This window comes from Lupinus angustifolius, chromosome LG16 (assembly GCF_001865875.1).
Source record: "Lupinus angustifolius cultivar Tanjil chromosome LG16, LupAngTanjil_v1.0, whole genome shotgun sequence".
Taxonomy (NCBI): Eukaryota; Viridiplantae; Streptophyta; class Magnoliopsida; order Fabales; family Fabaceae; genus Lupinus; species Lupinus angustifolius.
In genome coordinates this window covers 7,566,978-7,579,519 of record NC_032024.1, presented here as the reverse complement: position 1 = coordinate 7,579,519, position 12,542 = coordinate 7,566,978, and the positions used below count along the sequence as shown (strand labels likewise).

The 12,542-nt window shown below is 36.6% G+C and overlaps 2 protein-coding genes across 2 annotated transcripts; both read right to left on the bottom strand.

The window, feature by feature from the left end:
• On the bottom strand, positions 5,246–5,914 carry LOC109329278. The gene has a single exon (XM_019562958.1). The coding sequence runs from the start codon at positions 5,912–5,914 to the stop codon at positions 5,246–5,248; it is 669 nt and encodes a 222-aa protein (XP_019418503.1).
• On the bottom strand, positions 8,961–11,652 carry LOC109328973 (cysteine-rich repeat secretory protein 60-like). Its single transcript, XM_019562625.1, has 3 exons — positions 10,734–11,652; positions 9,694–9,807; positions 8,961–9,550 (listed from the first exon to the last, which is right to left on the bottom strand). The coding sequence occupies exons 1-3, from the start codon at positions 11,455–11,457 to the stop codon at positions 9,543–9,545; spliced, it is 846 nt and encodes a 281-aa protein (XP_019418170.1). The 5' UTR covers positions 11,458–11,652; the 3' UTR covers positions 8,961–9,542.

The window sequence follows — 12,542 nt, the reverse complement described above, 5'->3', positions numbered from 1 at the left end:
ATTATTTATAGTACATAATCTCCATTTAAAGCTCCATAGAATTGCTCTTAATTTTAATCCCTTATCATTTCTGCATTTTATGTTTCCCCCTTATTCTTATTAAAAAGAATAAAATGTTCCTTAATGTACTAGAAATCAATATTCAATCAGAGAATTTTATCCAATAAGTAAATACATTTTGAGATTTGTTTAAAATATATTATTATAAAAAGTCTTACATTAGTTAAATTTGGAACGAAGGCGAGACCAATATTATTTATTGGACTCAATTTCATTGTTATAATATGCATCAATCAAACGATGTAAACCAATGGGACATTCTATGATTTGTGGTGGACAATCCTATAAGTAGGAGAACCACTTGGAATCCATATTCTTGGAAGAAAATTATGATAGTTTTTAGTTATTATTTTATTGCATAAATAAATGAGAATAATTCTCATGGGTAGTCTTAGGAATTATTTTAATTATTGTCTAAGTATTTTATTTAGTTTCATTAAAATCATGTAACATGGGGATTGAGAATTTATTTTAATTCCTTGTAACATGGTCCAATAGTGGCCAAGAGGTTAAATCCTAGGAGGGCACAACTAGATCATATGGAATCATCATAGTAATTAAGCAAGGAGATAACATTTATAGGCCAATTTAAAATTGGCATGGATAGTCTAATAAGACAAGTTTCTATGAATCCAATCAGCCTAGAAATAAGTGAAGGATTCTAAAGCAAATGGATGACTATTTCAAATTTGGTTCAAGCTTATTTCAAGAGAGACAAGTAATCAAGTCTCATTCAAGGCATTCAAGTCAAGGATCATTCGATAAAGGCAAGTAATCAAGTCTCATTCAAGTCTAAATTCAAACTCACGACCAAACCTGAAGATCCAGAGATTAATTCACAAATTATGAACTTTCATTTTCAAGACCAAATCTGTCCCAATCAATTCAGCCAAACAAGAGATAAGGCACAATCAATTTGTCAAATTCAAATAAGCACATGGTTGAATACTTTAAGGGAATTTGGCCAACACACAAGGCCAAATTAAACCAACCATTAAACTCCAACCAAAACCATTAAATTATATGTTTTAATTAGGATTTCAAATTTCATAATTTCCCTATTTATGTATGTTTTTTATCATAAATGAATTAAGTTGAATTTTGTTTGGATTAATTCCTCTTTAGTTGAGCTTTACTCCTAACTTAGAACTTATCAAGACTAGTTCTTGTAGCGTTCATAGGCTTATCAACATTGGTGTGGAGCCTTAACATTGTTCTTATCAAGGATTCTTCCTTATGGTGAACCTCCTTGGCTTATCAAGCTAGTTTGCTTATGGTGCCTCCATCTTCATCCTTTTCCACTTTCTTTTATCCAACATGAACACATAAAAATTCATAAACCAAAAATAAACACCAGTTCGGCCCAAACACTAATTTCATACATATTTCACCTATAATCATACACAAAATGTGGACATTCATATAAAAGTGTTATTATGCGAGTCAAATTTAGTTTCAAGCAAGAACGATCGGCAAATAAAGCAAACCACTCCTGAAGGTTCGCATCTTCATAAGTATCTCATGAGTCTTAGGCCTATGGTATTGGGTTAAGATACTAAAATATGTATATTTGTTCTGTATATCCGATTTGGGTGAGTTAAAGCTTGATATCTTAATCTCTATATAAATTAGTAGTTGATCAATATTCACGGGGACATAGAGACAATTTGTTGAAACACATACACAAATTATCATGTCTTCTTCTCATGTAATTATTTTTGTGTCCTTTATTTGATTGCTTATAGCCAATATTATACAACTATCACTTCTACTTCATGATGGAGATTTCCTAGGAAGGCAAGAATTTGACTATTGCAATTAAGGTGAAGATTGTTAAGACGCTTGAAATACATTATTATAAATAATCTCACGTTGAAATCTTGAAATGATACTATCTTCAACTCAAACAGGTCGACTATAAATATAGCAAATCATGGACTCATTGAATGTGAAATATTGGCTTTGGATTAGCAAACGATGCTTCATATAGTCTTTACCTTATCATAGTTGGGCTTCAAATCCTTGTGTTTGTCTCATTCACTTGTCTTGATTATCATCTTGTCTTTGTTTTTTTTTCTTTCGAAACATTTGTTTTTTTTTTTGAGTTCAATACTTTTTTTCCTATATATATAACTCGTTTGAAACACAACCATCAAACGAAATTCATTCATCTTTTCTAATACCAGCTTTGTTTCATGTATCTGATCCATGAGCATAACTTCAACTCCATTGCTCAAAGTTAATCCCCATGAAAATAAAGTTCAGCTTCCCAACATTGTTGATCCGCATCTTGAACCCTGCACCATTTTTAGTTTCCTAAAACCTAATCCATTTTAAAATGTCCCTTCTGCCATAAGTCCAAAAAGCAAACGTATATGGTTTCTTCAGTCTCAAAAATCTCCAACCCTGAATCCAATATCAACCACATCGCAAGTACCTTGTCAAACATTCCCTTTCTCTCTCTCTCTCTTTTTTTTAACTGAAGTGCTCTTGCACCAATATATTAAAGTAAAAAGTCAATACACAAAGGGAAACCATTACAAGTTTTGAAACCTATAATTAGGGAGGTTATCCCTATTCCGTTGGAAGTCATTTCGAATGAAATCAGGCATGACATTCCACCAGTGATTCGATCTAGTTTTGATTCCAAAGCTACCTAACTTATCAGCACAAGAGTTGCCCTCTCTAAAGATATGTGATATGATGAAGTTCATTGATGCCATCCTAATTTTACAAAGATGCCATCTGTTTTGGAGCTTCCAAGGGATTGAGGCATTCCCCTTAAAGATGTCCACTACCATTGTGGAGTCACACTCAAGCCAAAGAGTGTTCCAGTCTTTGTGATAAGCTAACTCCACTGATGCAATGGCAGAGTGAAGCTCAACATACAGAGAGCTTTGAATGAGCAAATAGGAGGAGAAGCAGGCAACAAAATCACCCATGTGGTCTCTAAAAATGCCCCCGCCCCCTGCTAGACCAGGGAAACCATGAGTCGCGCCATATGTGTTTGCTTTCATCCAACCCATGGAAGAAGTTTTCCATAAGACTTCCACTATATTAGGAGCCTTACTGATGTTTGGGTTAATGTTCAGAGACTTGAGCAGCAAGAAATCCCTGATTGAAGAAGAGGTAACAACTTTAGATCCTTTGCCCGAAAGAGCAGTTTGCCATTTAATCCTACATATAGCTTGAGCTAAGGAGATTTTTCTATCATTAAATCTCAACTAGTTTCTAGTGAACCAGATTGAGTTAATGGTGTGAATAATGGATGCAGTTAGCACCTCCTTCAATTGAGAATTTCCCTGCTGGATGCAGGACTTTAAGATCCTTGAAATTGAGGATAAATCTAAGCTTATTGAGAAAAGACTACTCAACCAGCCCCAAGGTAAGTGGCAAACGGGCAAGAGAGGAATAAGTGTTCAGAGCTTTCAATGCTAGACCTACACAGAGAGCACATTGAGGCCAGGCTGCACCCTTTATGCTGCAGATTATCATCAGAGGGAGCCTTATTATGAAAAAGCCTCTAGACAAGAAAAGATTGTGAAGGAGGAATGAATTTTGCCCATATCAGCTTGCACCAGGAGGGGCTAGGGGGATTAGAATCAACTTTGATGTAGGCATTTCTGAGATCAAGGACACCATTCTCAGAATTCAACCAAATGAGCTTGTCCATGTTGCTACATATAGTAGTAGAAGGAATTCTTCTACACACCTCAGGGAAGAGATTTGAAATGAAAGAAGGAATCATCCATTTATTGTCAAGAATTGAATGGGCCAATTATCCTTCTACAACTGAACTCTAGAACCTTCACCAACTAACCATAAGGAATTCTCGCAAGCAAGGCTCCAATTATCTTTAATGCCAGGCCAAGTTGAAGACATGAAGTACTTGTTATGGGGGTTGTTGCAACTGAATCTCCTCCTATAAAAGATAGCCCATTCATCATTGGAGGACATCATATCCCAAGCTAACTTCAGAAGAGCAGCCTTGTTCATTTTCCTTGTTGACCTGATACCTAAGCCACAATCAGAGTGTCTAGTGCACACTTTGCTCCAAGCCACTATAACCAATTTTTTTATTTCAGTATTCTCTGACCAAATGAAAATTTTGATTTTGCTGTCCAGGGTCTTCACCAACTGAATGGGCCATTTGTAGATGTAGAAGCTATAAATAAGAATACTTTGAATAATTGACTTAACCAACTCCACTCTTCCCATGATGGTGAGAGAAACACCCTTCCAAGAGGCCAACTTAGTAATGATTCTATCAGCAATAGGTTGCAGGAAGACTTTTTTAGGTCTACCTTTGAACAAAGGCACACCTAAGTAATTAAAAGGCAAAGTTTAGCTGAAAAACCCAACAAGTTTGTGAGCCTGGCATTGTTTCTGGTTGCACCATTAGCAGAATAAAACTTGCACTTATTGAGATTTATATGCTGCCCAGAAGCTTGGGCATAACAGGTCACTAAGTGCTTGAAACAAAGCAACTCATTTTTAATGCCTTTGCAGAAAATGAGTATATCATCTGCATAAAGAACATGAGTAGGAGTTGTAAGGAGCTTAGGGCCAGTTATGGTGCTTATCTTCCTATCATTGTGCAACTTTGATATTCCTCTACTAAGCACATCCTCTGCAATGCAGAAAAGCAGGGGGGATAAAGGGTCACCATGCCTCACTCCTCGACAACACTTGAAGAACCCAACATTTTGGCCATTTACAGAGATTGAAAGCCTTGCTGAGTGTAAAATGACCTCTATCCATTTTCTTAATTGCTGGTTAAAGCCAAAGGCTTCCAAAGCATCAAGCAAGAATTGCCAATCCAAGGTATCAAATGCCTTCTTGATGTCAAGCTTCACAGCCAAGTTTCCACCAAAAGACTTATGATGAAGGAGATTGATTGCCTCTGCTGCAATGCATATGCAGTCCTAGATCTTCCTGTCCTTAACAAACCCTCTTTGTTGGGTGGAAATAACCTTAGGAGTAATAGTTGCTAGCCTATCAGCCAACACTTTTGTGATGATTTTGAACTGGAAATTCGCTAGAGCAATAGGTCTGAAATCTTCCACCTTAGTACCCATTTGGATTTAGGAATGAGGATGATATTGTTAGAGTTAAGGTTTGGTAACAGCCAACTTTGACTGAAGAACTGACTGACAGAGTTGTAAACATCATCCCCCACTATATCTCAGAATTGCTGGTAGAAAGATCCACCAATTCCATCAGGACCAGGTGCCCCATCCCCATTCATGGCAAAAACAACAAGCTTAATTTCCTTTGGGGAAGGATGTTTAGTTAACATATTATTATCCTCATCATGGAGCAGATGAGGGATAACCTGCTGGATCAAACCATTCCTAGTTGTGGTGTTAGGAGTATCAAACAATTCAGTGTAATAATTAAGCACATGGCTAGTAATATCATCCTGAGTATCCAGGATTAAATCTCCAGATTGCATCATGGAAATGGAGTTGGTTACCTTTCTCATTTTAGCCACTTTGTGAAAGAAGTTGGTGTTCCTATCCCCAAGAGTATGCCAATTGACTCTAGATTTCTCCCTCCAGAACTCCTCCTCCACCAGCAGGGCCTGAAGCAACTCAGATTGAGCTCTTTCCTCCTGCTCCAAAAGATCATTAATAGGCTCATGTTGTTGGATACAAGACTGTATGAACTCCACATTACTTTTAGTTGTTTGGACTCTTAAGTGAATGTTGCCAAAGACATTTTTATTCCAAACTTTAAGGTCCTCATTAAGAGCTTTAAGCTTTTGAGACAACACATACATTGGGCAACCAGGGAAGACCCTTCTCCAACAGTTACTAATAAGATTTCTGCAATCATCATGAGAGGTCCACATTTTTTAGAACCTGAACTGACAAGGATGAGTGATGAAGTTTGAGTTGGTTTTAAACAGGAGAGGGTGATGGTAAGATTGAATCCTTGGAAGAGTGCAACAAGCAATTTGATGCCAAAAATTTAGCCAATTCTCATTACAAAGGACCATATCAACCCGTTTCTCCACCAGGGCAGACCCTCTTCTTTTATTTGTCCAAGTAAATAGAGCCCGTCGAGTTGCTAAATGAACCAAATTAGCATCATCAGAGAAATCTTTGAACACATAAGAAGGAATTTAGCAGGGTTTCTAGAGCTTCTACACTCATAAACATCACTGAATGCACATCAGCCCAAAGGCTTCTTCTTTAAAGATAGCTAGTGTGTGCATAAACCGCACATATATTAGCAATTTTGTTATCTAAATTAACAGAAATTGCTATTTGTTGATCCGAGTTGGCTAACATAGTGGGAGAAAGGGCAATGGAACACAAACCCCAAAGATTAGGAAGGTTAGCATTCCTATTATTAACCATAAAAAGCCTCATTTTCAAGGCAGCCTAGAAAGATGAGTTAAGAGTTAAGGAGGAGATTTTCGGTTCAGCAATAAACAACACATCCGGATTAATAGCAGAGCATAGATTCTTCAAAACCAACCTAGTTTTAAGGTTTCATATTCCCCTGCAATTCTAGTAAATAACCTTCATTGATCAGAGATAGAAATTCCACCCTTGCGGGTAAAATATGTCATTTCCTTGTTGGATTTTTTCCTCATTTTTTCCTTTTGAGCTTTACTTAGGATAGGAGTGAAACTGTCTTCTTCCTCTTCCCCTAATTCATCCATATTCTCATCATCTACCCAGAGTTTTCTTAAGATCCTCATATCCTTAGTTGCCCATGGATTGCTCAGGTTGTTTGAATCTTACACAATGAGATTATTTGTGCCTTGTAAGATATCTAAAGCTACCTTGTCCATGGGTCCCTCCTCAGCAGCTTGGTCCCGTGATGGAGTGTCCACCTGCCTTGGCGTATTTACAACTGTCTCTAGCCCCTCTATGTTAATATTTTCCTCAATTTCAAGATTGATGCAGAAGTCCTTTTCAATCTCTGCTGTGTTTTTTTGCTCAACATGCGGATTCATATCTAGTGCCTTAGGGATTTCCTCAGGAACAACTTTTTTCCTTGTCCTACGACAATTAGTTATCCAATGTCCTATGGCTTGACAACCCGTGCAGAAATCAGGGAGATTCTCATATTCGATAGGCACAAAAAAAAGCAAAGCCATCCATTTCTACGAGGATCTGATTTGGCAAGTTAGCCTTGAGATTTAGCTCCACCAAGACCTTGGCAAAGTTACCAAAGGACCTGCTTGAGGTTGCATCATCCAACAAGATGGGGGTACCAATTACCCCAGCAATTGAAAAAATGATTTTGGGGCTCCAATACTCTTGAGGAAGATTGAGGATTTTAACCCATACTTGTGCAAAGGATAGCTTTTGGACATTTGGATTGAAATCTGGAGTCCATAGAGACATCCTTAGAAACCCAGGTCTTAGACTCCAAGACCCAATGGCACAGACGCTTCTCATGTCTTCCAAAGAGGAGAATGCGAAATCATAATAGCCTTTCCCTAGAGAAATCATGGACCACTTACCAATCATTCCCCACAGTGAATGGAGCTTCTCTTTCAGCTTTGAGAATTTGAGCGGCTTATCCCCCTTAGAGAGGATAATTCTTCCGTGAAGGTGGTTCTTGCATTGTTGTAACCCAGCTTGGTATTCTTCCTCAGGGATCTTGATGGCAATCGCGTCCCCTTTGATGCATGGTTGTGGTAGCTGCAAAATGACAACATCACACGAGTTTTTCACAATCTGGGCAAAAGATTTAGCCGTGTGGGGAGGGGGTTGGGGTGGTTGAGGTGGTTGCTCACAACCTCCGAGAAAATTCCACGGAATCACTGTCAATGAAGGTTGCATTTTGAGAATGGATAAGATGAATATCCCCAAGAAAATCAGAAAACGAATCTCCAAGAAGGTTGGAAGTTAAAACCTAGCAGAGAGAAATCGCCACTTGTTCACCATTTTGCAATTAATATGGATCTTTCGAAACATTTGTAACTATTTTTCAATTTTATAAAATTCTCCCTTTGCTGATAAAAAAAATAGTCTCACATTGTATAGGATTTAAAGGAGTGAGAGAGGCCAAAGCTATATATTAAGCTCAATTTCTTATTATAACATGTTCCAATTATAAACACTAAATCAGCTTTGGGCCCATAGTATTGGATTAAGGTACTAGGATGTGTAATTGTATTCTTAATCTTATTCTCATCTATTTATTCAGTTGCTCCTTATTTAATTTCTTATGGTAAACATTGAGCAATGATTGATTCCCCTACACAGAGTAATGAAGATATTTACTAATATTGCAAATTTATAATGTAGTCAAAAGGTTTATAATTGTTCAAAGACATTGCACTAGCATGGTGCATCAAGACCAAATTGATGCACCAGGATTATTGGTCCTGACTGAGGATGCTGCATCAGGCCCTGGATCTGACCGAGTCAGCTGCATCAGGCCCTGGATCTGACCAAGTTAGCTGCATCAGGGCGCATCACTCCTGGCACACCAAAGTGCATCAGCTGGGCGCATCACTCCTGGCGCACCAAGGCGCATCAGCTGGACCAGAGATTGGTGCACCAAGGCGCATCAGCCATGGTGCGTGACGCATCAAGCCTGGTGCACCAGATATGGCACATGGCGCACCAGTAAACCAAATTAGCACGTAAAGGCTTCTTCCCTCCTTGGGCAGCCATATGTTTCGTTCTAGAAGAATGGATTGTAGTAAAGCACTTATTTTTGTCACATGCCTATTAAAAATTCTGTTTTTATAGTTAAGTTGGTTATAAATTATTTTTGGTTTTCATTCGATTGCTTTGGTTACAAGCAACATGAAACTCTTGTATAAATTCATTTTTGGCTCATTAATAAAAATCATCAATTCTTCTTCAAATTCGTATGCATCATTTCTCCAACACGGAGACACTAATAGTTAACTTTACATACAGACATCAAGGAATTAGACATGCATATACCAATGGTGCACATTATTACATGTAGCTATCACTCATGGACAAATTTACGTTAACTTAAGAAAGGAAAATGTTGATGAATGCTCTCCAAGTATATGCTCGAGACCAAAAGAAGAATAACATGAAAATTCTGTTGTAGATCTGTTATCCCCAAAAGTTCATGGGAGCATATACCGATGATACACAAAGTGGGGAATATTATGCAACTTTTAAAAAACAAAGAATGATTAATTATTTCTTTGCAAGGGATGAGACAACACAACTTTAGGATTAATAGAAACAGAATCTTTTAGCTTTCTTTGTTCCTTTTCCTCTTTGCCTTTGGTATTCAAATTGGAGTGTCCCATTCTTTTCCCATATAACATAACATCCTCATCAGAGTCCATTGTCTAATTGAATTTTATAAAAGAAAAGATAAAGGGAAAGATAAAGAGAGTTATAAAAGAAAGAGATGACATTGTGTAGAGGAAAAGTGAGGTAAAAGAGAGATTCCAAAAGCAAAAGAATGGAGAAGGCTGAGGAGTGATCAGTGTCAAGCCTCTAAGTTTGACAAACTTTAATTTATTTACCTGCATGAGAAACAATACAAAAACAAAAAAGGAACCATGTTAATGAATATTCAAGTGCATGGTGTTTTTTTTATATTATTATATTATAAGGTTGCAACAAGTTAACTAAAATACACTAAGAAAAAATGTGGTATTTATATTACCTTGTCCTTCGCAAATCCTCCTCAAGAAGAGAAGGAAAATAACAAGTATAGCTACACCTGCTAATAATCCAATAATTATTGCAAATTTCTTTTCACCTCCATTGCCTGATTTACCTATTAAATACGAGTCAACATTTGAATAAAATGAATTAGGTAATAAAGCAAAATGTAACTCTTCTTTATTTATGTTGACAAATACACTGTCAATTGGTTACTAATATCTTTCACCAACTAAAAATGCAAGGCAAAATTAACCAGGATGTTCACGTGATGTACATAGCTAATTCGTAAACCCTGTAATTTTAAATTCATTAAGCGAAACCTTTTTTGTATTATTTAATTTTTTCTAACTAACCGATTCCTGTGATATTCACAGAATAGCTGGTTCATGCATGCGATTCAAGAAATCTTCCCAATTTGCCTCAAATGCTCTTAGGTAAAATGAATATGAGAGAAAAACAAACCAAAATTACAAAAATGGGAAGAATAAACAAACTTTAAATATAATTAATTTAAAAGAGAAGAATGTTAACAAGAAATATTAAGATGTTTTCTAAGATAGCAAAATAAAATAAAAAAGTTATTAAAAATTTGCATAACATATAAAAACTGTTTGATTCTTTGATTTTTGTAAACTACATTGAAAATTATAGGTCTTGTGTTTTTAACATTTTCTACCTCCATGATTGTCCACTTCAAAATTGAAATGAAACAATATTCAATAACAAAAAAAGTTGATCTAAATTATTCATTATATCTCACTTGCTCAATTTACTTAGAAGTTTATTTTAGACTAGTCTTTCTAGTAATCAACACGCACAAAATAAAATCAAGTGTCAGATGAACCAATCCAAGATATGATATAACGATTATATTGTCCATTCAATTCAATCAGTCAAAACCGATAAATATCTCAAAAATTGAACGTTGTTATTGTTTCTAACAAGTTTAGTCACTATGTCATTAAGAAAACCATACCACTACATCACTACCAGTACTATTATACGTTTGATACCAATAATATTGAATTCGTGCATTACCGTGGGATTTGTTGGAGTAAGCATGGGCCCCATTAGCAGAGTACCTAGCATAACACTTAGCCAAGAACATGTCCCCATAATCAGCTGCACCACAATCACTTTTCAACCGTTTGATGGCTTCCCCTACACAATCCTGACACTGCCCAAAACTCAAATCCCCACTACACTGCGCCATTCCCTTCACCTGACCCGACCCACCAACCCGGAATGCCCCACCCGAACCAGCCAATGCAGCCAAAACCATGTCCCTCTGACCCATGTTGTCCCCCATCGACGACCCGCACTTTTTAAGCACCACTGTCTTGTCCTCTTGCCCCAAGAAAGTTGCATTGTCATATTTTATGAAACATCCTTCCAGCTGGACTGCACCACCACAGGCCTGCGGACATAGGTCACCTACACGGGTGACCGCCTTGGCAATGCAGGTGGCGCAGTCTGGCATGGCGAGGTCGCCTCGGCATTGGTAGAGGCCGTAGACGACATCGTGGGAGGTGGAACCTCCCACGATGGAGAAGTGGTTGTAGGAAGAGTAAGTGGCTGAGTTGGTGAGTGAGGTGAGGAGAGAGTTGATGTTTGTTTCATAAGCGGAGTTTGGGGTGTATTGTTGTTGGGTACAACCGATGTAGACGAAGGAGTCAGTGGAGGAGGAGGAGGAGAGAGTGAGGGAAGGGAGTGAGGAGAGAGTGAGAAGAATGGTGGTGAGGAATGAGAGGGAGAGGGCCATTATTGTTTCTGAATGGTGATAGAGAGAGGTTAGGTTAGGTTTTGGAGTGGTTGATAAGGGTTTTGTATGAGTGAGCTCATATGCATGTGTTGGAAAATACTATACTATCGAATCATGACATCATGATTGATGTTGATGGAAGAGAAGCTGAGTAACTGAGTTTGGGGTTGATGGTGTTGCTTTTAAAATGACCAAATATTTTTCAACCGCACTCCAAAGACAGGTGCAATATTACACTTTCAGTAGTCCCCCTAAAGAGATTGTGAACATAATTAACAATAGTTTAATTTTCTTGTAACTTTTTCACAATTTTTTTATCATCAAATAATTTGAGTAGACTAAAGGTGTAGGAGAGGTACAAGAAGTTACATAGGGATAATCATATAGTATCATAAAATTGTAGTTACTAATTAGTTTAGGAATTATACGAAGTTAAACTTTTATTAGTATCTCGTTCGAAGTATTATATCACAGTTTTGTTGATCTTACCTTTAATATAGGGCCGCGATTTCACCTTTCACATTTTTTTGTAATTTGCTTATTGGTTGATAGAGTTAAAAAGGAGATCATCAGGGACCGTTCCACATTGAATTAAGGGTGTGCAAATGCACACCCTGTTTTTTTATAAAAAAATGTTATAAATTACCTATATTTTTTTATGTATGTTTGCTGCTTTATTATTTTTAATTTATTATTTCTATTATATATTTCACATTGTTTCCATTAATTATTAACTAAACATAAATCTATTAATTATTCAATATAGATAATAAATCACAAATTTATATATCAATAGTTTTTATAAGACATGTAGAAGAATCATGATTTTTGTTTAACTGATTTTGTGATGTTTGATAATTAACTTAAGATTTATATCATTGATATAATATTTGAAAGAAATCAATAATCTTTTAGATAAGTTTGTTAAAAGTGAAAGACACATTATTTACATATTAGTTTATATTCTTTTGAAATTAGCAATAATTTTTGCATGTTGTCACTCCAACCATAAAAAGAGCGTTTTCAGCTATGAAGATTATAAAAAATAGGTTACATAGTCGAACGGTAAATGCATGGATAAATGA